General features: G+C 35.4%; 1 protein-coding gene across 3 annotated transcripts in view; it reads left to right on the forward strand.

The window, feature by feature from the left end:
* CNOT6L (CCR4-NOT transcription complex subunit 6 like) overlaps positions 1-25,191 on the forward strand; it is a 100,224-nt gene extending 75,033 nt beyond the window's left edge. For all 3 annotated transcript variants that reach the window (XM_087864058.1, XM_045790170.2, XM_045790160.2), the window contains exons 9-12: positions 12,567-12,718; positions 16,970-17,197; positions 19,322-19,524; positions 23,983-25,191. In XM_087864058.1, coding sequence (XP_087720184.1) covers positions 12,567-12,718; positions 16,970-17,197; positions 19,322-19,524; positions 23,983-24,195 — 796 coding nt within the window. In that variant the 3' untranslated portion in view covers positions 24,196-25,191. The remainder of the gene's footprint in view (positions 1-12,566; positions 12,719-16,969; positions 17,198-19,321; positions 19,525-23,982) is intronic.
* The last annotated feature ends 581 nt before the right edge of the window (positions 25,192-25,772 follow it).

A 25,772-nucleotide genomic window follows, 5' to 3' on the forward strand; every position in this document is an offset into this window, starting at 1 on the left:
GTGTAAGAAAATCAGAATAAAATAAGGTATATATAAGATAGATATTTGCATAGATAGATGAGGAAGGATGGAAGAGAGACACAGCTTATGGAGGTAGAGAGTTAAAGGATTGACTGAGATAGGACAGTGGAAAGCAGTCATTATCAAACACATAGAAAACGTGGTTTTTGTTTTTTGGGGGCTGTTGATGTAGTTGATTAAAGTAAGTCACAGATGAGAATGTTACAGATTTGCTTATTAAAATACATAAATGATCTTGTAGAAGCCTTTGTTCTCTTGTGTGCATTGGGTTCAGGAAGCTGCATTTCCTACTTGAGGGTGTGGAGCCACAGCACACTCAGAAATCTGTCTCCTTTTGACTGCTGGCTGAGTAGCTAGATGATTACAGGCAAATTTAGTTACCATCTTGAGGAAAAGAGAGAAGCATGTTTTTTTGCCTCAGAAAGGCCTGCTAGTTTTAAAGTGGAAAATACAAAGGAATCTCCAATAGAAGACTGAAATGTGTAAAATCTGATAGAGGTTGAATCCCATGGTTAATTATTTAGGTTTGATACATTAGATAGGGAATCATCTACTTATAGGATAAGCATGTACTATTTTTCAATATTGCCCCCTTTTTAATACCAGTTATAACATAGCCAGTTACATGTTTTAATTGATATAGACATACTACTAGCATTTATGTTAAGTAGACAAATTAAGTGAATTTGAAAGATGCTTGGCTTACTTTTTCTCATTTGTACCTACGTTCCTGTCGTTTCTGTGAATATTTATTTTATTCTGTGAAATTTTAAGAGATATTCTCATTTTGGCTGATAATTAGTGCATAGGCCTGCAGTATTTGAGGTTAGAATATACTAAATTCTTCTGGTTGGTTGGCGATTTTTTTTTTTTTACGAATATCAGAATATCAATAGATATTACTTTCATATACTATTAGGCCTTTTATTTTATGGATTCTCTTACTGAATTTTTAAAGCAGTCCTCAAAGCTAGGGGTAGAGCTATATTTTCATTTTTATACATAAGGAGACCAATGTACAGAGAGTAGTGTGGCTTCATAGTGCCTTTAACCATGGTGCTAAACTGAATTTTTAGGTTTCTTACTGAGCTTCTGGTATTACTCGTACCTCTTAAAAGTTTGCCTCATTTGGAAAAGTTGCCCTGAATTTGATGTTTGTTACCTATATTCGTATACACATTTCCTTGAAATACCATAATTGAAAAAAGAGTACTGGTAATACTGAGAGAAGATATCAGGTTCTTTTTCCATTTGCTATTGTTTTCTTCCCAAAGGAAGATAATGTAATTTTTATCATTCCCATCACAGTTTGAGAGGAAAATCTAAAATGCCTTGATAATTTACTAGAGGTAGTTAAGATTTTGAACTAACAATTACAGCTATTATCTAGGAAACTTTAAACAATAAAGTATTTGAAAATCGATGCTTGAATTACTAAAACTGCTGTGAATTAGTTACGAGGTGAACACATAGGAAATACTTAGGTGCATCATTTTGTTTTCTTTCATACGTCAACTCTTTGTGTCTGAGTAGTAACATGGATCCAGTAACAGATGAATACTTTGAGTATGATACCTTATTATATTCTTTTGTGCGCAGTATCAAATACTGGCCAGTGTCGTATGAGCTAACTATCCAATGCCAAACTCTTTGAAATTTAACACAAAGTATACTACCATGCCTTTATTCTTTCTTCAGGTTTGAGAGAGAATACAGAGCAAAGAAAAGAATTGTGAAGCCAGGTGGTTCTCCTACTTATGTAGCTATATAATCTTGAATGAGTCACTTACCCTTTCTGGGCTTATTTCCTCATGGGTATTTATTTGTATATTACGATCTAAGATAATTTCTATATGTAGTCAACAAACCTGACAAAGTCAAAAGATAGCTGTAGGAAGAGTACTTCAAGTCTCATTCTCAGAGTCTCATTCTTCTAAAATCAGAGTATCTCATAATTCCTAATCTTCATTGGTAACAGTTTTTCCCTTCATGGAAAATGGTGATACAGAGTAGGTAACAACAATAAATAGAAACTATAATATTTACTGTTTTTAGCGAAATACTGTAATAAAAATTTCTTATCCATTGTAATGAAAGGATAGGATGTTGCTTAGTAAAGACTAGGACACAGATTACCAATTTTCAGAGAACCGGAATACAATAAAATAATCCTTGCATCATATTCATCGTAATTTAATCTTTGGGGCTTCAGAAGGCACTTCCAGATTTGACAGGACCTTTTGGTCATCATTACGAACGTTTTTTTGGTAGTTGGATGCATGGAGATACCAGATAGAAGTTTTGATTAATAAAATGCTAGAAGTCATCTTTTGCTTTGTCCTTTATCTCACTAACTATTATTATCTTCAGTACAAAATATTTTATAAAATACCTGTATGTATGTTTTTTTGTTGTGTGTATGTGTATGGAAAGACTTACTATAGAAAAGTTTTTTTAGACTCAAATTTTCTTTTGCCGTATTTTGTCCTATAGACTTATCAGTTAGTAGAAGTGGGCTTGGATCCAGATACACAATTTGAAGAAATTGAAAATGGAGAAAAATGGAGATGAAACAAGACCTAGAATCTAGACTTACTTGCTGTTCCTGAACTTGTAGTTCTGATCTGATCATGCTTTTTTTCACATCAGTTAGAAAAGGAAAGATGAGAGCAACAGTGTTAGAATAGGTGACCAATACACTGTGGAGAAGCAGTCTCTTCCAGTAGAACTTAGAACTGGGTTGTCATGGTGCTTGGTCTTTGCTGTATTGTCTCTGCTTTCTAACCTGCTTCCAGTCTCAGATTTACCAGGTAAGGCCAAGTCTTTGATTTTCCTTCCTGTTATTATAGTAGTTTTGTGGTTGAGAAGAGGGGAGCCGGAGGTTATAGTATCATTCCAAAATGACCTAATGTGATAATTCCTTCTCATTGCTTTCTCAGATATTGATTTCCTGTGTCTTCGGTGGTGGTTGCATTTAGAATTTGTCTGTGTGATTTTTAAAAAAGAGATAGTGATTTCTAGTTTCTATTGTTCACTCTCCCATAAATTTAATCTGGAACATAAAATTACTGCTTTGTGCCACAAATGGCACAATATAGGTAGTAATAACTTTCACCTAATTTGAGAGGTTTCTTCTGGGGCTAAAATGATCAAGAATATAAAAGTGGTTTTAGTGGTTCAAAGAGTTGTACAAAGATAGGTAGGATATTGCATATCTACTTTTCTTCCCTATTCATCCCAGTCTCTAAGCTCACCTTTTTTAGCAGGTTCTTTTCTGGCACTCCCATAATTATTTAAAGGGATCCAAGAACACATTTTACAGCATCTTATCCTAAATATACAGTAAAAACTTCTGTTTGGTTTACATTTAAGAGTGCTGGAATATGCTCCAGAAAGGGTCATAGTTTACTTTTGTGTGGTTATACACTTTTCTTGACTATGTACCTTTTGTTCCTTTTGGCTTGTAAATGAATTCAGGGAGGGGATATTATTCAAGTCTTATATATTGTTTTGCTTGCTTATAGTTGGCATTCACTGTCCTCTCTCTACTATTGATTTAATCACATCACAGCCCATAAAATTACTTCTAGATCACAAGCTAGTAAGAAATTGAGTTATCTCATTGTTCTGCTTGAAGGCTGTTTTGGACATGTTCTTCCTGTATTTGGGATATTCAACTAATAATCTTCCTCAAATTATGTAAGAAGGTTGGGGTCTTTGTTTTTTGATTATAGCAATCTTTATTATATATGATCTCTCTGTGCCCATATGACTTCTGTAAAATAAGACTTCAGAAAAGTAAAAAGAATTCTTAGACTAAAATAAAAAAAAAATAGCATGAGGATTAATGCTTATAGCATCTGTGTACTCGGTATAGAATAGGAATAATAAAATGAATTGAAATAGAGACAAGTTATAAGATTTTACATTATTAACCAAGGCTTGAAGGTTTGAATTAGTGAATGGAAAGTAACTATAAACCAGTATGTTTTTTTCAAAACAAACATGTAATAGAAGGAATGAGGAAGACATCTCTCTATGTCAAAATGTCACCCATAGGTAAATTTGTGAGACAGAAAGTCGAAGCAGAGTAGAGTGCGTTTGGTTATGTGTAGGAGGGGAAATGAAGAAATAATATTGGTAAGGTAGTATGAAGAGAATATGGATAATTATTTCTTACTATACTATAAATGTATTATAAATATAGTATGAAATAAACACAAAAATAAGACAAGGTGTAGGAGACTACAGCTATCTGCACTCGTGCTGGAAATTGTCTTAAGGCAGAATACCCGAAAAATTCTTACCATGCAAGAAGTGTATCTTGCTCTTGCTTAATTCTCACGGTAAAGAAGGAACTTCTTTGGTTCCTTAGTTCTCAACTATCTCTTTGGTTCTTCAACTATTGGTGAGGGGTTCCTGGGTGGCACATTTGGTTAAGCATCCAGCTCTTGGTTTCAGCTCAGGTCGTGGTATCCGGGTTGTGAGATGAAGCCCTGGCCGACATCAGGCTCCACATTCAGTTCGGAATCTGCTTGGGACACTCTGTCCCTCTGCCCCCCCCCCACCCCCAGCCCAGCACGTGCTTTGTTTCTCTCTCTAATAAATAACTAAATCTGAAAACAAACAAACTACTGGTGAAGCTGAAATGATAAAATTTGAGAGTGTAACCCTGTCCTCTTTAGTATTTGTAAGGACCAAGGAAGGGAGTGTTTGTTATAAGGATGTATGTACTCTGTTTAGGAAAACTGTGTTTATTTTTCTGAACTTTTTGAAACCACAGATACTAAAAAAGCTGATACTTCAAGAAGATTAGGAAGTTGTAAAAGTCAAAAGTGAGGCAATACAATCATTAATTATACCGATTCGTTGAAGAAAGTTGAAGGGGTAGGTGGAAGAATTAATAAACTGAATAATTGTTTAGGATTCATTTTTAAATGAAGAAAAGTCAATAGCCAAGCATGTGTTTTAAAAAGAAGTTGATACATCATATCAACAAGAAAAGACTCAGGAACCATGTGATCCTCTCAATCGATGCCAAAAAAGCATTTGACAAAATACAGCATCCTTTCCTGATTAAAACCCTTCAGAGTGTAGGAATAGAGGGTACCTTTCTCAATCTCATAAAAGCCATCTATGAAAAGCCTACAGCAAATATTATTCTCAATGGGGAAAAGCTGGAAGCCTTTCCCTTAAGATCAGGAACTCGACAAGGATGCCCACTCTCGCCACTATTATTCAACATAGTACTAGAAGTCCTTGCAACAGCTATCAGACGACAAAAAGGGATCAAAGGTATTCAAATCGGCAAAGAAGTAGTCAAAATGTCTCTCTTCGCAGATGACATGATACTCTATATGGAAAACCCAAAAGAAGCCACTCCCAGACTATTAGAAGTTATAGAGCAATTCAGTAACGTGGCGGGATACAAAATCAATGCTCAGAAATCAGTTGCATTTCTATACATGAATAACGAGACCGAAGAAAGAGAAATTAGGGAATCCATCCCATTTACAATAGCACCAAAAACCATATGTTACCTTGGAATTAACTTAACCAGAGACGTAAAGGACCTATATTCTAGAAACTATAAATCACTCTTGAAAGATATTGAGGAAGACATAAAAAGATGGAAAGATATTCCATGCTCATGGATCAGAAGAATTAACATAGTTAAAATGTCCATGCTACCCAGAGCAATCTACACTTTCAATGCTATCCCGATCAAAATACCAAGGACATTTTTCAAAGAACTGGAACAAATAGTCCTTAAATTTGTATGGAAACAGAAAAGGCCCCGAATCTCCAAGGAACTGTTGAAAAGGAAAAACAAAGCTGGGGGCATCACAATGCTGGATTTCGAGCTGTACTACAAAGCTGTGATCACAAAGACAGCATGGTACTGGCACAAAAACAGACACATAGACCAATGGAACAGAATAGAGAGCCCAGAAATGGACCCTCGGCTCTTTGGGCAACTAATATATGATAAAGCAGGAAAAAACCTCTGGTGGGAAAAAGACAGTCTCTTCAATAAATGGTGCTGGGAAAATTGGACAGCTACATGCAAAAGAATGAAACTTGACCACTATCTCACACCATACACAAAAATAAACTCCAAATGGATGAAAGACCTCGATGTGAGACAGGAATCCATCAAAATTCTAGAGGAGAACATAGGCAGCAACCTCTACAACATCGGCCAAAGCAACCTTTTTCATGATACATCCCCAAAGGCAAGAGAAACAAAAGATAAAATGAATTTATGGGACTTCATCAAGATTAAAAGTTTCTGCACAGCCAAGGAAACAGTCAGAAAAACTAAGAGGCAGCCCACGGAATGGGAGAATATATTTGCAAATGACACTACAGATAAAGGACTGGTATCCAAGATCTACAAAGAACTTCTCAAACTCAGTACACGAGAAACAAATAAACAATCAAAAAATGGGCAGAAGATATGAACAGACACTTTTCCAATGAAGACATACAAATGGCTAACAGACACATGAAAAAATGTTCAAAATCATTAGCCATCAAGGAAATTCAAATCAAAACCACACTGAGATACCACCTTACGCCAGTTAGAACGGCAAAAATAGACAAGGCAAGAAACAACAATTGTTGGAGAGGATGTGGAGAAAGGGGATCCCTCCTACATTGTTGGTGGGAATGCAAGTTGGTACAGCCACTCTGGAAAACAGTGTGGAGGTCCCTTAAAAAGTTAAAAATTGAGCTACCCTATGATCCAGCCATTGCACTACTGGGTGTTTACCCCAAAGACACAGACGTAGTAAAGAGAAGGGCCATATGCACCCCAATGTTCATAGCAGCAATGTCCACAATAGCTAAATCGTGGAAGGAGCCGAGATGCCCTGCAACAGGTGACTGGATTAAGAAGATGTGGTCCATATATACAATGGAATATTACTCAGCTATCAGAAAGAACGAGTTCTCAACATTTGCTACAACATGGATGGCACTGGAGGAGATAATGCTAAGTGAAATAAGCAGAGAAAGACAACTATCATATGATTTCTCTTCATCTATGGAACATAAGAACTAGGAAGATCGGTAGGAGAAGAAAGGGATAAAGAAAGGGGGGGTAATCAGAAGGGGGAATGAAACATGAGAGACTATGGACTATGAGAAACAAACTGAGGGCCTCAGAGGGGAGGGGGGTGGGGGAATGGGATAGACCGGTGATGGGTAGTAAGGAGGGCACGTATTGCATGGTGCACTGGGTGTTATACACAACTAATGAATCATCGAGCCTTACATCGGAAACCGGGGATGTACTGTATGGTGACTAACATAATATAATAAAAAATCATTAAAAAAAAAAAAAGTTGACTGAACCTGTGATCTTTGCCAAGAAGACTAAGAAAAAGCAGAGGCTTGGTGAAAATGCTAAGAAGGATATTTTAAATACCATGCACTTAAGGGATATACCCATTGTGGATTGTATAATCACTAATTGAAGATCAAGGTATAAAACAGCTATACAGCTTCTGTTTTGCTTTCATGATCTCTGTTGAGAATTATCTTCAAAGTGGAAAGACTAAGACGAGGTGAAGAGGAGATTGGTAAGGCAAGAGAGACACTAAACTGCCTGAACTAGTTAGGTTTCCAAATCAAGATAATTATAACCCATGGTACTAAAAGATCTTGTGGAAGTATGACTGTAGTACTGGCATGGATAATCTGTTATGAATGTTTCAGTGTAGGAGAAATTCCTAGGATATTGAAGATGAACAAGCCACTTTACTTTTCAAAAAGATAAGGTAGTTTAGTGTTCCCCTATGTAAGGGAACAGTGAAGAAATAGAATTTGGCGTAGAGAACAGAGTTGTTTTGCAGGCCTGACAGCCTCAGCTGACCGTACCTGTAGCTTTGGAGCTGAAATGGCCTGTGAAGAGTTAACCCAGGAGGGACCAAAAATCCGTAAACTTTTATGTTTTGCTTTTGATCTATATAACTGGATGTAGGCCGCTCCTAGAACTACTTGACCTTGGGTGATGTATCTCTGTGCAGCTGGAGCAATTCCTGAAGGGTTGATGAGAAATTTGGGAGTGTGTTTCCATATTCACCCCTTTGCAAAGGTTTTGCAAATTTTAGGACTAGTATGTATGAAGTACCTATCAGCAAGTCTTGATACAAAGTAGATCGTAAGTAATGGGCAGTGTATATTATTTTTATTATTGGTTCTGTCCTATTGAGAATTTGATTATTTCAGAGAAGACCAATATATACACATAAGATTTATGAAAACCAGAAGCTGGCAGGGATATTTAATATTTTAGGAAAAAAGAATGAAATTTCAAAGTGTCCTTAGTAACTTCTCTGACATTAGCAGTAGCAGCTTTTTTCTAGATAGGTCTCCTGAGTTAAGGGATACAAAAGCAAAAATAAATTATTGGGACTATATCAAAATAAAAAGTTTTTGCACACCGAAGGAAATAATCAACAGAACTAAAAGGCAAACTACAGAATGAGGAAGGGTATTTGCAAATGACATATCCAATAAAGGGTTAGGGTTATCCAATGAAATATATAAAGACCTTACACAACTCTATACCCAAAAAACAAATAATCCAATTAAAAAATGGATAGAAGACATAAACAGACATTTCTCGAAGAAAACATACAGATGGCCAATGGGCACATGAAAAGATGCTCATTGTCACTTATCAGGGAAATACAAGTTAAAACTACAATGAGATATCACTTCACACCTGTCAGAATGGCTAAAACCAACGACACAAGAAACAACAGGTGTTGGCGAGGATGTGGAGAAAAAGGAACCTTTGTACACTGTTGGTGAGAATGCAAACTGGTCCATCCACTCTGGAAAACAATATGGAGTTTCCTCAAAAAGTTAAAAATAGACCCATCCTATGATCCCGCTATTGTACTACTGTATATTTACCCAAAAAATACATTTAAAACACTAATTCAAAGGGATGTATGCACCCCTATGCTTATAGAAGCATTTTTTACAATAGCCAAGATAGGGAAGCAGCCCAAGTGTTCATTGATTGAAGGAATGGATAAAGATAAAGGGGGGTGTAAATGTGTGTGTGATGGAATATTATAGGCATGAAAAAGAACAAAATCTTGCCATTTGCAATGACATGGATGGAGCTAGAGAGTATAATGCTAAGTGAAATAAGTCAGAGAAAGACAAATACCATATGATTTCACTCATATTTGGAATTTAAGAAACAAAACAAATGAGCAAAGGAAAAGAAAGAGACAAACCAAGAAACAGACTCTTAACTATAGAGAAGAAACTGATGGTTACCGAAGGGGAGGTGCGTGGGGGAGGGGTAAAATAGGCTGAAGGGGATTACAAATACACTTGATGAGCACTGAGTAATGTGTAGAATTGTTGAATCACTATATCATACACCTGAAACGAATACAACATTGTATATTAACTAACTGGAATTAAAATAAAAATTAAGAAAAATAAAGTGCCTGTCATATATGAGTGGGTGAACTAATGAACAGAAATTCATGAAATGATACTCAACAGAAGTAAAGTGTGCTGCGCTTAGATTATTAAAGGAAGTGAAAGAGGGAGGGATAAAATTGAGAGTACAGAAAAATATATGTAAAAATGTTCATAATGGCATTAGTTACAATAGCTCAAATCAGAAGTAATTTAAATGTCTACCACAGAAAGTTAAATAAATTATGGTGAATCTTTATAGTAGGCTATAATACAATCATAAATATTGATTTTGAATAATTTTATAAGTCCTCATCTCTGATAGAATGTTTTATTAAACCAAAATATAAAATTATAGAGTATTATAATTGTATAGAAATATTTGTATGCAAATGCATGGGGAAAGTCTGGGGGAAATATGGATTTAGTGGGGATATTTGGTTGCAGGTAACTTTAAGTTTTCTTTATATTTTTCCTTGTTCCCAAAGCTGTACAATATGTTTATTGTACTGTCATTTTTTCCCACTAGTTTGTTTTTAAGCATCTATGAAATGCAGGACTGGTTTAAGAGTGAAAAAGCCCAGGAAATCTTAGTTATATCTTCTTATTTGGCTTATAATTAATATGGCTTTCCCCAAAGTGCAATTTCAGTCTTTATTAACAAAAATACGTCTAAAATGAAGAAGGCACTCGTTCATTTATGCCCAATTCTAAATATTGTACCTTTGGGTAAACTTGAGTTGTTCAGATAACAACTGTCTCACACCATATTTCATATAAAGAATTGGCCATTTCTTAGGAAAGATGTGATGGGGTGATATTTAAAGTAGTGTCAAGTAGAAGAGATAACTAGGTTTTATTCTATACTCTTCTAAAGAAAATATCTCGATCTAGGTTTAATGGAAGAAAGGTACAGGGAAACAAATTTTAGTTAAGGAAGACATTTCTAATTACTAGATGCCCCCCCCTCCTTCACAACGGCCTGACTTTGGTGGAAGTAAAATATTCCAATACTAAAATATTACTATTAAGCAGGATTTTTACACTTCCCTACAAGGTTCCTGTAAATAAGCCTTAACAGTTCTGTAAATATTTAGAAGATATTTCAAAAAAGTAAATACAAATAATTAAACTGTAATTTTAAAATAACATATTCACACAAATGTTTCAAATACCAAATTTTAACACTTTGGAAATTAATAACGTTTCGGTGGTGCTGTTTAGTTGACTTGTTTTTGTGCAGACCTCTGAATCAAGTTTTTGCCTGCTTGCTTAGGTTTTCTGAGTTCAGAGTCAGTTATTTACCAATTGTATTTGTGTGTCTCTGGGAATCAGGATTTTTATTAATACTCTATAACCAAAACAAAAATACAGAAATAAACTGGATATGGAGACTGATACAAGATTATAATCATCTATACCCTCTGATTTAAAATATTTATATTCATCAGGACAGATTCATTGTTTTCAGTGACTGATTTATTCAAACATAATACTACTTTAATTTGTTTTATGTATGGGAATCTTAACCAGAAATTGTTTGAAAAAGATGTCTACTACTTAGCTGTTTGGAAAAGTCTGATATGGAGGATGGTTAGGTCTACCTATAGAACATATTTTGAATCTTCCTTCTCTTTATTTCTCTTGCCTTAGTCCAAGCCACCACCATCTGTCATTCATACAAACTCAAAAACTTTGGTCTCACAGTTCACACTTCAGCTCCTGTAGTCCATTCTCCACAAAGCAGCCTGAATGATCCTAAAACATATAAAGTAACATCATGTCCTTGCTTAGAACCTTCCGTTGTTCCCTTTCGTCTCTGACATCATTTCATACCCTTCCATTCTTTTCTATCCCATAAACCTGCAACGGTCTTTGCTGCCTCAGGATCTTTACTTCTTCATTTATCTGGAATGCTCTTAATCCCACTCTTCCTTGGTAACTCTTTATCCTTCGTGTTACAGTTTAAATGTCACCTCTTTAAAGTAGAGGGTGAAAACTGCTTTTTATCACTCTGGGTTAGAAATATGCATTTGACTGACCTTTTATTCTCAGTGCATGAGAACTTCAGAATTGGGGCAGGGAGAGGAGTATGGTTTCATCTAGCACAGTGTTCTGCAGCATAGTAAGATTTTAGTCCATATTTATAAAGATATGAGAGCATGCTTCTATTTCAAAGCTAGGAGGAAGATGGGATGGAGGCCTGTTAAAAGAACAAAGGTGTCTTCTCTCCACGTAATACTTAGTGAAAAGTAGTATATTTAGTTAGTTTGGGGCATTTATAAATATTTAACAGACCTAATAAAACTAGGCTGAAGGAGGTTAAATGGCTTGACCCAAAGCAGTATGACTTTGTCATATGTATGTCATCAGTATGACTGTGTCAGTGCTAGACTCAACTCTGTTAAATCCTATAAATCTATAATACTTAATTTGGAAGTAAAGAAACAAAATACATGCAGAAACTATAGTCACATGGAAAGCCATTTTTCACCTTATAGAAGCTGTTCCCCTGAAGCTTACATATATGTAACGCCAGCTTTTTAGTAAAGGCCAGGTGAAAAAATTGCCTTCTCCTTAGTTGAGGTAAGGGTATGACAAATCTCTTGATTCAGTAAGAATAAAACTGCAAACAGTGTAGGTAGATTTTATTCTGTTCTTTGTCATTAATCTGCTGACTCAGTTAAGGTTGTGTTCACCTTTAAATACCAGAAAGTTCTAAGAGTAACTTAAAGAAATGGGAGAAGGGCAGTTTTCTCACACAAGTCCAGATATGGCAGTCCAGAAATGGTTCAGCAGCTTCTCAGTCCATAGTGGGTTGGCTTTTGCCCTCCTGCTTCTTAACACAGGAATAAAGCTATAAAAGGGCAAAGGGATACATATGCAATCTTTGCTAGGTGGCACTTCTAAGAAAGTTTTTAATCACACCTCTTAAGTCTCACTGGCCAGAACTGATCGCATGTCCCCTTGCAGATGGAAAATGACTAGGGAGACAGTGAATAGTATCTGTATCTTGTGCTCACTCATTTAATGTTTTTAGCATAATAGTCGAGGTACCTAATATCATATTGATAATGCATTATGCCTTTTAGATTTACATTGGTGCAAAAGCATACAGTGGAATTTAACCAAGTGGCAATGGCTAATTCAGATGGATCCGAAGCTATGCTGAACAGAGTGATGACAAAAGATAATATTGGTGTCGCTGTGGTATTAGAGGTCCACAAAGAACTATTTGGAACAGGTGAGTGCCATTTAAAATATTCTTACTAAAAATAAACACCATCTCATGCTTGCCCATCTCAAAAAAGTGTGCGCAGACTATTTATTGCACAGTTATTTTTTTGTCTTTGAGGAAAATTAAGGGAGATGGGCAGGAAAATAGCGCTAATTGTGTAAACCATCTAGGGATATTACTTACCAGGTAGTCTGTAAAAAGGAAAGTCTTTAATATGCCATTATTTCCAAAAGGTTACTTGAAGTAGGAAATGCTTTAGTTAAGCTGAATTTGGAAATTATGATGAGTTGGTTCTCTTTTTAGCCATATTTTTAGCTTCTTGAGTGTGAAATCTTTTGTCTTTAAGGTTAAGTACTTGGCAAGTTTTCTCTAATTTCTTTGTTATATCTCAGTCATTGTCAGGGTAAGAGCGGGATCTTTTATCTACCTGGTACTTAGCTTTTGCATTTTAGATTATTTATAGCTTCCTTCAAAGTCAGAAACTCTTTATGTACTTTGCATATCCAGACCTTTTTTCCCCCCTTTCTCCTGCCTGCCTTTGAGTATTTCATTGTTTACTTAACTAGTATATTTTAGGCAAGAGCAAGAAGATGTTAAGACCACATTAGGGCTTTATTTTTAAACTTTTTTTTCTGTTCTTACTGTAGAAGAAAAGATGTTTGCCTTGAGAATTGATTTGAATTATTCAGACCATGCCTGTCTGTCAAACCTCCTTTTCTCTCTGTTATTTAGTTTATCCATCATCAGATCATCTTTGATAACGATATTTTAAATTTTTTCTTCTTTTTTGGTCTCATTTTTACCTACTTTTTTGTCCTTTCCAGTCTTATTCTTTTCAAAAGTTCGGTACCTCTTTTTCTGGTAACATGAAAATTGAATTTCTTTTGGAGTTTTATTCTCCTTTTAATTTTCAGAAAAGTAATTAAAAATTATACAGCAGATACTTCCACATTTTGAAATACGTCTCTTATTCCTACAAGAGGAATTTAATGATGGCCTTGTTGTTTTTAATAGTTCTTAATATTTAATATAGTGAACATTTAATGTACAGCCAGAAGTGACACTATAAAATTTCTAGGAAAAGAGTGGAACATAGAGAACTTTGGCTGTAAGATTTTATCTTGTCAGATTGCATTAAAAATGACTATTTCTATATTTATAAATCATATATCCAATAAGGGATTAATATCCAAAAAATATAACTCATAAAGCTCAATAGCAAGAAAAATGGACAATCAAATTAAAATATGGGCAGAGTGTCTGAGTAAACATCTTTCCAGAGAAGACACAGATAGCCAACAGGCACATGAAATGATGCTCAACATCACTAATCATCAGGAAAATGGAAATCAGAACCACAATGAGATATCACCTCATACCTGTTAATACAGCTGTTATCAGAAGGACAAGAAATAAGTTCTGGTGAAGATTTGGAGAAAAGAGAACCCTTGCAAGTGTGCAAGGGAGTTGGTGGGAATGCAAACTGGTGCAGCCACTATGGAAAACAGTATGGAGGTTCCATAAAAATTAAAAACAGAAATACCATATGATCCAGCCATTCCCTTCTGGGTATTATCCAAAGAAAATGAAAATGCTAACTTGAAATGTTTATTGCATTAATGTTTATCCACATGTTTCTTGCATCATTATTTACAATAGCCACAACATGGAAGCAGCCTAATTGTCCGTCAACAAGATGAATGGATAAAGAAAAGGTAGTATACATACACAATGAAATACTAGTCAGCTATGAAAAAGAGTATCTGCCATTTTCAGTGACATGGATGGACCTTGAAGGCATTATGCTAGATGGAGTAAGTCAGACAGAGAAAGAGAAATATTGTATAACCTCACTTACATGTGGAATCTAAAAAACAAATGAACAGAGACAACAAAACCAAAATCATAGATACAGAGAATGTAGAATGGTGGTTGCCAGAGGGGAGAGGTATTGGGGAAATGAGCAAAAAGAATAAAGTGGATCAAGAGGTACAAACTGCCACTTAACAGATAAGTCATGGGGATATAATGTACAGCATGAGGGCTATAGTCATTCATATTGTAAAGTGTACTTAAAAGTTGCCAAGAGAGTAAATCCCAGGAGTTAACTTTATATGGTGACAGATGGTAAGTAGACTTTCTGTGGTGATCATTTTGCAATGTATATAAATATTGAATCATTATGTTGTACATCTGAAAGCAATATGTTATGTCAATTACACCTCAATAGAATTTTTTTTTAAATTATTACTTCTGTCACGTATAGCAGGCACCTCAGTTACTTGTTTATACTCAACATTGAAGAATATTATATCTTAGTAAGGTGAAAGGAAACTATCAAAATAGTAAGCTTTAAAGGTCTTTTTCTGCAGAGTTTATATTTTCAGTAGAAAAATTTAAGAGACACTTCTATAGATTGTTTTTTGTAGTTTTAAGATTTTACTTAAATTCCAGTTAGTTAACCTACAGTGTAATATTAGTTTCAGATGTAGAATTTAGTGATTCATCACTTATATACAACACTCAGTACTCATCACAAGTGCCCTCCTTAATACCCATCACTCATTTAGCCCATTGCGCACCCCCTCCCCCAGCCACTCCAGCAACCCTCAGTGTGTTCTCTATAGGTGTGTTCTCCAGAGCTGTTTTCTGGTTTGCCTCTCCCCCCCGCCCCCCCGCCATGTTCATCTGTTTTTTTTTTTTTCCTTAAATTCCACATATGAGTGAAATCATACGGTATTTTTCTGACTGACTTATTTCACGTAGCATTATACTCTCAGACTCTGTCCACGTCATTGCAAATGGCAAGATTTCATTCTTTTTGATGGCTAATATTCGTGTGTGTGTGTGTGTGTGTGTGTGTGTGTACACATACCACATCTTCTTTATCCATTCATCAGTCAGTGGACATTTGGGCTCTCCCCATAATTTAGCTATTGTAGATAATGCTCCTATAAACATGTATCCCTTCGAAGCAGTATTTTTGTATCCTTTTAGTAAATACCTCATAGTGCAATTGCTGGATCATAGGGTAGTTCTATAGAAATTTTAATAGAAAAATGAATTGTGCATGTTTACTAATATTGCAATAGTACAAAAGTATACAAAATAAAAAGAAATTCCTTATTCATACTCTTTAGGACTAGCTCTTGCTAATTTCTTTACTCATGACTAGCAGAGATTGTATAGTTTTATTTAAACGGCCTCATACTATGCACATTGAGCTTTGTGTTTTAAGTATTTTATGGATGTCTTTCTCTGTACCTGTTAACCAAGTTTAATTTTCACAATTTTTAATGTATTATCTACCTTGTTTCCCATTTTGAAAGTTAATACTATGTTAATACTTATTTTGACAAAATTTATAAAACAGAATTTTAGGGGGAAGAAAGAACCTTACGAACCTGAGTACCAAAAGTTAAGTGACTGTCCCAACACCAAAATACACAGTAAAGAAGCCAGGTCTAAAACCCAAGTGTTGCGATTTTGAGAGCACACTGTTCCCTATGTCTCCTTTTAAAAATTATTTTATTTGGGTGTTGGGTGTGAATTTGTTTTGGTTGGAAACTTCCTTCCTTACTTAATCTGTATAAATTAATATAGTGTTACTGCCTTTTATTATTGATTCATCACTGATGTGCACAGGAAATGCAAGTTGATGTGTGCAGGAAATGCAAGGTGAATGAGTACTGGGCAGTGGGAAGAATTTAAATTAAGGTTTAGGTCATTCAAATAACTGAAAACCTGCCTCACTAAGTAATTGTGATCTTTAAATGACAGATATTTAAAATGCATGTTTACACCAAGAACTCAGCAAATCAAGGTACTGTTATCAAGTGTTGATTATATCATGGATATAATTCTTGGGCACATAGAGCAGAAGTTGGCAGACTTTTTCTGTAAAGGGCCAGATAGTTAATATTTACAGTCCCTGTCACAGACTTTCAAAAATTTTTTGTAGAATCCTTTAAAAATGTAAAACCAGGCTTAGCTCATACAGGCTGTACAAAAACAGGTGGTGGGCCAGATTTAGCCTGTGGCTGCAGTTTGTCTACCCTGATCTGGAGGATGTTGGGATTATCAGAATCTTAACACTTCAGCTTCTAAGAACTACATAATGAAATAAAGGGGAAGATACAAATTAATGGAAAAAAATAAAGAAGGGGCTATGGGCTTTTGGGAGAAAACCTTGAGATAATTGCCTTTTTGATCCATAAAATATAATCTTATCCTCTTTTTTCTAATGTTTAAATTTAGGTATGAAGCCTATTCATGCTGCAGATAAACAGCTGCTTATAGTGGCAAATGCCCACATGCATTGGGACCCAGAGTATTCTGATGTGAAACTCATCCAGACCATGATGTTTGTCTCAGAGGTTAAAAACATTCTGGAGAAAGCCTCTAGTAGGCCTGGCAGCCCAACCGCAGATCCTAATTCCATCCCGCTGGTGCTATGTGCAGATCTTAACTCATTGCCAGATTCAGGTATTTATAACACCATTTCCTCATTGCTTTCAGTTTTGCCTTAACTTCTAGTTGAAGGGCTGACTAGCTCCCAACTTTTGAGTGGAGAATTTCTCTGCTAAATTAAGGGAGTGTATTAGTAAGAATCTAGGGATGATAGGACATGGGGTAATTGAAAGTTTAAAAGAAGCTATTTCCAAAAATGTGTACAGGGTTAAGGGACACAAAATAACGGGTGATGCAGCACTCTACTACTAAGGGAATTAGGGACCCGTTACCACGCCTACACCTAAAGGTTTGGAAAGTGGTAGGAACTGTTATCAGAACTTGGAAAAAGTAGTTATAAGGAGAAGGTTATGTAGTAGGAGTGAAGGCTTTGAATTAATGGATACTATTAATCTCTGGCACCAATAAAATGGGAGTCAAGGAGAATATATACCCCTGTCTCACTCTGCTCTCCTGCCAGTGCTGTCCATTAACCAAATCCAACTAGAGGATAGAGTGGAAGGGGGGTTGCAGTTAATGCAAGTAAAAATCAGCCTCCTTAGGCACAGAGTGCAATGGAGAAGAGGCAACCAGGAAATACTCAGCTCGGGTAGTTTAGTAAGGTTGGCAACTTCTCAATGAAATCGTTAAATGATAAATGGATACTGATACTTGGTGCAGAAGACTGACCCATATTCTCCTTGGATTTGACATTACTTCTTGAGCTCCGAACTATTTTATGTCCTAACTTACGTTATTTTAGATCTCTGTAAAAATTAATTCTGCATTTTAGATACTGAAGTTCATATGTAAAACATGTAAGTATTACTGTTTTGCTACTACTGAAGCATGTTCTAAATTTTTTATATTTTCAGTAAGCTGTTTTAAATTGTTTAAAATAATCTCTCAACAATAAATGTGAAATAACCCAAATACTTGCAATTGGAAACTCTTAAGTCACAAATCTAGAAAATATCTTTACTTTTTCTCCTTAGTAAATAAATGGTGAAATCATCCTTTTGCAAATAGTTGTCTTCAACCTCTAGCCCAGTTGGCACCTGAACCATGTCTTCCTTAGTCCCTTTTTTGAGTTGAAATGCTCTCAAGAAGTTTCTCCCATTTCACTTGATTTGTTTCAGCCAGTGAGCTATCAATTTACAGTTCAGCATGGTGAGCTGATTCTCAAGCCAGACTGTCAGGGTTGGATCCTTTGGATCCTGGTTCTACCACTTACAGGTGCAACCTCTAAGTTCCTCATTTTTAAATAAGGGGATAATAATTTCATCCACCACATAATGTTGTTTGTGAGGTTTAAGTGTATAAAGCACTTGAGACAGTGCTAGCATGTAGTAAATGCTAGATAAGTGGTAGTTGCTTTTCACCTATTCATGGTACTGATACTGTGCTCATCACTTATGATATGTTGCTGTCATTCCTGATCACAAATAGAAAGAGATGGTTAACAGTGTTTACTAATCATCATCAGAAGAGTTGTGATACTTTTCATGTTTGCTTGTTAAATGGAAGCAATGTATTTTTTTAATGCTTCTACTCTTTTTAGCTTTTTATACATCTAGTATTTTTGGCCAAGTAGCATATAATGTCCCTTACAGTATCAGACTGAAAGAACTCACTGTAGTTCAAAATAAAGAATATTTTCTACCTAACCTAGACATTGAAGTGTTGAAGATACAAAATCTATTTTTGTTGTAAATGACTTTTTATTATGTATGCTATAGTGTTCCCAAAGCTGTTAATTGACTGGATAGAATAGTGAAATACTAATGAGATACAGTGGTTTAGGATAATATTCTAAAAGTCTTCAGGGTTAAGACCTTCTTGGCAAATGCCACCTCGGGCCCAGGGAATCATCTTTAGCTTGAAGAACAATTAAAAAAACTGAAGATATTTCTGGGTGATCCTGATAATTTTGTTCTGAAATAGGCAAATACCCTTCAGTTTGATTTAACCATATGAAATTGTTGGTGTTTGATTTTTTTTTTTTTTTTTGAACAGTGAGAACCACAGAAAGGCAATTGCATATGATTCAACTTAATTAAACCACTCTGAACCTGGTATATCCACCTGAAAATGAAATTTTGTCATAAGGTCTTATATAAAGTCTAAATGCTAGTGTTTCTTCCTTCTTTATTCTACTAGGTGTCGTGGAATATTTGAGCAATGGAGGAGTAGCTGACAACCATAAAGACTTCAAGGAACTAAGGTATAATGAGTGTCTTATGAACTTCAGCTGCAATGGGAAGAATGGAAGCTCAGAAGGGAGAATCACACATGGCTTCCAACTGAAGAGCGCCTATGAAAATAACTTGATGCCTTACACCAATTACACCTTTGATTTCAAAGTGAGTGACAGCCTTTTGGCTGATACAGAAATTATTTCAAATACAGACATAGAGCAAGAAAGATGTCTTTCTTGTCAAAATGTCTTGACTAAGTATGCTTCTAAATATCAGGAGGTTTGTTAGCTTTGTTTTTCGTTATTGACTTGAGAATTTTTTTAAACCCTCATATTTTCACATTTCAAGTAATACTGATAAATAGCAAAAACTTCCAAAATGCCAGGGACTGTTCAGAACACTTTTAATCTTCACTTGTCCATACCATCCCTAACTTTCAGTAAGGATCTAAATAATAACCTGATATGGGTGTTGATATTGAATGAATTTACATGATATTCTCTGAAAATTTTCTTCGTACTTCCCATTGATGTCTTATTTATCTTTAAATTTTCCAAGTTTCTTTAGGAGATGGGGTTAGAGAGGGTTGTACTTAGAGGACCCATTGTACAAGAAGATTGTTCTTTAGAAAGATTGATTGTAGTGGTTTTCTGTAGGTAAGATTACTCTCCCTTTGCCAATTATCTGATCAGTCTGACTGTAGCTCCTCCATTGTACCTCTGTTGGACTTTCTGGCATTTCAGGCATCTATACTAAAATCTTACACTATCTTGAAAAAAATGCAGGTGTTAGAAAGTGATTTGGTGTGAGAAGCCTGGAGGGAATATAATAAAAATACCAAAGGAAATTTTCAGAACAGACTCTTTATATCTCCAATAACCCTTTTATATTTTCAGGGCTTGTTAGCCCCTTTCTAAGGAACAAATAACGAGGAAGAAGTGAAATTTGTGTGATGTTATTAGTCGACTTTTGTGATCATGAAGTGGAGGAAAATATTGCGTAGAATAAATTGAATCTAATTTTAGTATTTTTGCAGTTAGACTAGAAAATACTATCCCTAGTGATAGTTTGTTTTATTCAAATCACTCATATGCAGTAATGTGCTGGTAGATATTTAACAACCAGCTTTCTGAGAAAAAGAAAGACTAACTTGGGGTGTTTGCTGATTTCTGTGGTGTAAGTATTCCCACTGTGGTAGATTTCAAGCTCCCAACATAATACCGTTGAATTCAGAGTGGAGATGAGGCACTAAGAAAGCAGGTACTACCCAGTTGTAGCACACCACTGCTCTCGTGTGCAGCCTTAAAGGAAAACCTCTAGACTTCATGATACACAATTTACTATAGGTTAATTCAGATCCTTGTGACTATAGTGATATGTAATACATCTCTGCCAGCACAACCCAGAAAATCTAAATTAAAGTTCCCTAAAATAAGTGTTCAATAATTTTGCAACTCTTACTGTTGTTTTGGTACGGGTATGGTTAAAAAGACCAGATCATTTCTACCTCATCTAGGCTTTGTTATTTTTCCTTGTCCTTCAGTGGAAATTAGAGAAACAAAATTTGGCATATTAATCTGAGCCATCTTTCTTAACCATCTGAATTGTTTTAAAATCCTTTGTTGATATTTCTTCAAAAGATTTTACATGGTTTAATAATTGAATCAAAAATCCTATTGAACCATTTACATTGTCCAAAGAAGTACGGATAAAGAACCAAAACGGCATGACTCAGTGTTTGATGTTTGAGTATGTAGGATAGGATGAGACAAAAGGACAGCTATAAATCCATGAGAGACAGGCATGTAAGGGAAGATAAATATACTGGCTGGCTCGATAGATAGATGGGTGGGATGGGAGGATGGGAGGGGATGGAAAGATAGGATGACTGGAGAACAAACTAAGGGCATACCTAACAACAGAGAATGAAGCTTTTAGTCCAAATAACAGTGAATGTTTTAATTTTATGTAAAGCATTTTATGCCATCCCATTATTGAAGTCAGTCCATAGAAAAAGGATAGGTAATATCAAATATAAAAATGTCATGTAAGTAGCATTACATACAGATCTAAATACAGCATTCTGCCATTGCATCAGTAGAGTGTTGTTAAATTTTATTCACTTGGCTTAGCATTTGTTTACTTTCTTGGTCCTTGAATAAGTTGGAAATGCAGAAAAGTGATATTTATTATTCAGATTCCTTTAATCTAGAACTGATGTGGAACATACGAAAGTGTGGATAAACAGGAGAATTACTTGTAGACCAGGTGTCTTCACGATAGCTGACAGAATATGCGCCATAGACTGTGTGGCGTATAAATAAAAAATTCGTTGCTCACAGTTCTGTAGGCTGGAAGTGTATGATCAGGGTACCAGCATAGTTGGGTTTGGATGAGGGCTCTCTCCTGGGTTGCAGACTGCTGTTTTCCTGTAGCCTCCCATGGCAGAGAAGTCTGAGAGAGCTTTCTGGGGTTTCTTTTTATAGAGCACTAATCCCATTCATGAGAGCCCTACCTTGATGACCTAATTACCTCCCTGAAGCCCCACCCCCTACTTCCATCATGTTAGGAGTTAGGATTTCAGCATGTGAGATTTTGGGGGGACAGAAACCTTCAGACCATAACACCAGATACATTGAATTAACGGCTTAATTCAAACTTTTCGCTGCTGCTCTTTCCCCCACCAGTCTAAGGGTATGCCTGAGCCAGTTAATGAAAAGGGGAAGAACACTTTTCCTATTTTGTCAAGTAGTAAATCTTTCTCTATTACATAAAATTTATAGTATGTAATTTTCTCACATTCTTTCATAAGGTAAAACTTAACATAATGCTAGCTCATAAACTATTTTCATTATTTTTACTTTTTTTTCAAATATAGTTGTATAGACTTACTAGAGTCTTTCCTAATATAATAACTATTTTCACACATTGTAGCCTTTTAAAAAGTTTGAATCAAAAAAAGTTTAGGAATCATTAGTCTAATAACCTACTTTGTGGATATGACAGTATATAAATGTAAATACATATGTACAGATATTTGGGTGAGTTTGCAGATATGTCCTTGCTCAGGGTTTTGATAAGAGCTTTTACTCTGGATGTTTCACACTGAGAAAATAGTTACAAGTGATGCCTCCAGTTAAATATGTCTTACTTTGTAGAATGTTTAACATCTTCTTGGGGCCTGTGTTTGCAAAGGATTCTGTAAGTATAGCAGCTGATGTGCATAATGGCAGTCTAATAAAGTGATATAGGAGGTTTATTCAACCTAAGTAACAGAGTATTTCACTTGTGTTTTGTTTACTTTATAGTTGAAGCAAAGTAATAGTCTCATATTTATGGTCTCATAAAGGCAAATAAATCCACCCTGACCCATTAATCCTTTTCCTAAAATGTCACTGTAAAACTGGGTATTAGCCAAAATGAAAGGATAATACCTTGTACTAATATCATTTCTTAACTATTTGGACTTGGAGTATTAATGGCAGAAAGTCCTTTCTTGGATTCAAGTAGGTACCCTAATTTCTGGCAAGGTTAAGGTTTCTAAATGTTCTTCCTCAACGGTGTCATTATTTTGATCTTGGTCATGTCAAAACCAACAAACTAAGGTAATTATTTCCAAATTTCATAATATAAATCTTTTTCATTAAATATTTTTTTAAAGTACCTCATTTCATTGTGATAACATTTAAAATATTATTGGAACTCATTATGTGTAGCATTTCTACGTAGATACTTCCAGATCTGGAAATATTTCTCCACACTTGGGCTCAGGCTCTCTTGATATGGATAGGAAGAAATTTGGCTTTATCTCCCTCCCTCCCCTTTTTAAGTATGCTCCATGTCCAGTGTGGAACCCAATGCAGGGCTTGAACTCATGACCCTGAGATTAAGACCTGAGCTGAAATCAAGAGTTGGATGTTTGTATATATACATATATATATCCCTGCTGAATATTTTTTGCAAAGGAATCCAGAATTTATAGTATACCAGAATTTGTGAAAATGAGTATTCTAAAGAACACATTAGAAAAATTAACTGTACGTAGTATTTTGTACGTATGTGGCATTATCTGGGAAAGCTGAACTAGAATTGGCAAATCTGAAAACATGCTTTACCATGGCTTCGTTCAGATGTGTTTGTGTATCTTGATGTGCAAATAATTGAAAATAATACCAATTAACATTAAAAAGTTAATTTGAGTCATAACCTTTTCATTATGCATTTATATAAAAACAGCTTGTTGTAATTGATAGATTTAGTGTAGTTCCCATGTTTATACTGATGTATTCGATTTCACTAACCTAAGCAAGCCATTTTTAAAGATGCCTAGATATAATTTGGTGTGTTTAGCTTCTCAGTTTGCTTACCACTTATGCACAGATCCAGGGCTTTTTGACTCCAGCAGGGTCCTGTATTTCACTATTGAGCCATCTTTATTTCATGTAATACCCACTGAAGACTTGAGTCCTATTTGACCCGTTGTCAAGACAACAGGTACCAGAAGTACAGGTTACTCAGGTATTTGGCTTTTATAAATTGTGGATTGTTCTTTATATATCTTGAGTTGTTCTTTCTTTCTAAGCATATATTTTTCTTTTTCTCCAACCCCCAATCTCTTTCCAGGGCGTGATTGACTACATTTTCTATTCCAAGACTCATATGAACGTGCTTGGTGTCCTGGGGCCTTTAGATCCTCAATGGCTGGTTGAGAACAACATCACTGGGTGTCCACACCCTCACATCCCTTCAGACCACTTCTCACTGTTAACACAACTTGAACTCCACCCTCCACTTCTGCCTCTTGTCAATGGTGTTCACTTGCCTAATCGGAGGTAGTGGAGTACTGCCCCGCAAAGACGGGGGGAATCTGTTGCTATGGACCTGTACAGTTGTAAATCAAAGTATGTAGGAGTGAAGTATGGCCATCCTTAAGCTGCTTCTTCAGGTTCCTTTCATTATGTGTTTGCTCTAAGATTTTGTACATTTTTGTGCATATTGGTATCATTTGGCACTAGGGCTGGAACCAAAGTATTACTCTTTCCAAATTTTTAATTTAACATGTTTTTAAATTGGACCTTCTTCATATTATATTAGGAGTCAACATTCGTAATTAATAAATCACCAGTTCAAGGCCCAACAAGTGTGTATTTGTTTTTCCAAAACAAATACTTTAGAAAAACAAATACTTTCTTTTGAATGGCTTCAAATGAGCCAACCATTTTTCTAAAAGGCAATTTTTAAAAACTATAAATTTGACGTTTTAAACTGAATGATGGCATGCCTTACAGGAAAAATTTCTTGGATTTCTGTTTTCCATTATAACAAACTGATTTTTGGCTCCCCAAGTCTTTTGCACATTAACAAAGCACTTAAATTTGCCAGATCTGTACATAAACTATGATATAGCCTTTAACCATAATATGAAAAATAGAGAAATTAAAGATGGTTGCACAATATGCTTTCAAAATCAAGCATTCAATAGCACATGACAGTTTGTTGGGCAAGCGCTGGTAATTTCTTTGTTTTGTTTTTTTGAGGAATCACTCTGTATTTAGTTCCTCTATTAGTTTATAAACTCATTAGAAGTATTAATTTTAAGCCTTTCTCTCCAGTTTATTTATTGGGAAACAGTGGGTAATTTCTACTGCCACACATGTTGAAAATAGAATTTGTTATATTTAGGATGCCCACAAAATTAGTGTCCAGTATTTTTCATTATTCTCATCCACCTTTTTCTGCCTGGTTGTGCTAGAGAAACAGATATTATATGATCTGTATAATAATTTTTGCTGTTATAGTCAGATGTTTAAAAAAAAAAAAAAGCAAAAACAACTACTGAATGAAAAGGCCCTGATTAAAGTTTTAAAAGGGAAAAGCGATACAAATATCTCATGTGTTTCCCGAAGTAGGACAAGTGGCTGTTGGTTTTGGCTTTTTGAGGTAACAATGGAAAGGATTTGGGGGCGAGGAGAGAGAACAGGGAGTAGCTGAAAACCTCGGATCATTTTTCCTGACTCTAGTTGCCAAATGGCCATTATATGCTTTTAATCTTTGTTTCTGTTGTCTGTCAGGGTTGAATTAAGAAGCTACTGGTTTATTCCCAACTGTTGATGCTCTTTAGAAATGTTGGAATCCTTTTTTTGCCCAGAAGGGGCCAGTTGAAAATCTGTGATGCAAGAGGCAGTGAATATAATACCGTTTTCTGGGGGAAAAAATTGGTTGGCTACTTGATGTTAATTATGGCACAGTTAACAGGAAAAGGTTGTGTCTGTGTTTTTAAGTTTTTCTTTATTCTGCTTTTTTGCTGCTATAAGAGTTTTCTGAAATTTATATTTTAAACTTTTCATGCACTTTACTGTTTCTAGTCTCAAAATGTGATATTTTTAATAAACAAGAAATTTTCCATTATGTGA

This window comes from Ursus americanus, chromosome 8, assembly GCF_024610735.1.
Source record: "Ursus americanus isolate L20-20 chromosome 8, mUrsAme1.1.p, whole genome shotgun sequence".
Lineage (NCBI taxonomy): Eukaryota > Metazoa > Chordata > Mammalia > Carnivora > Ursidae > Ursus > Ursus americanus.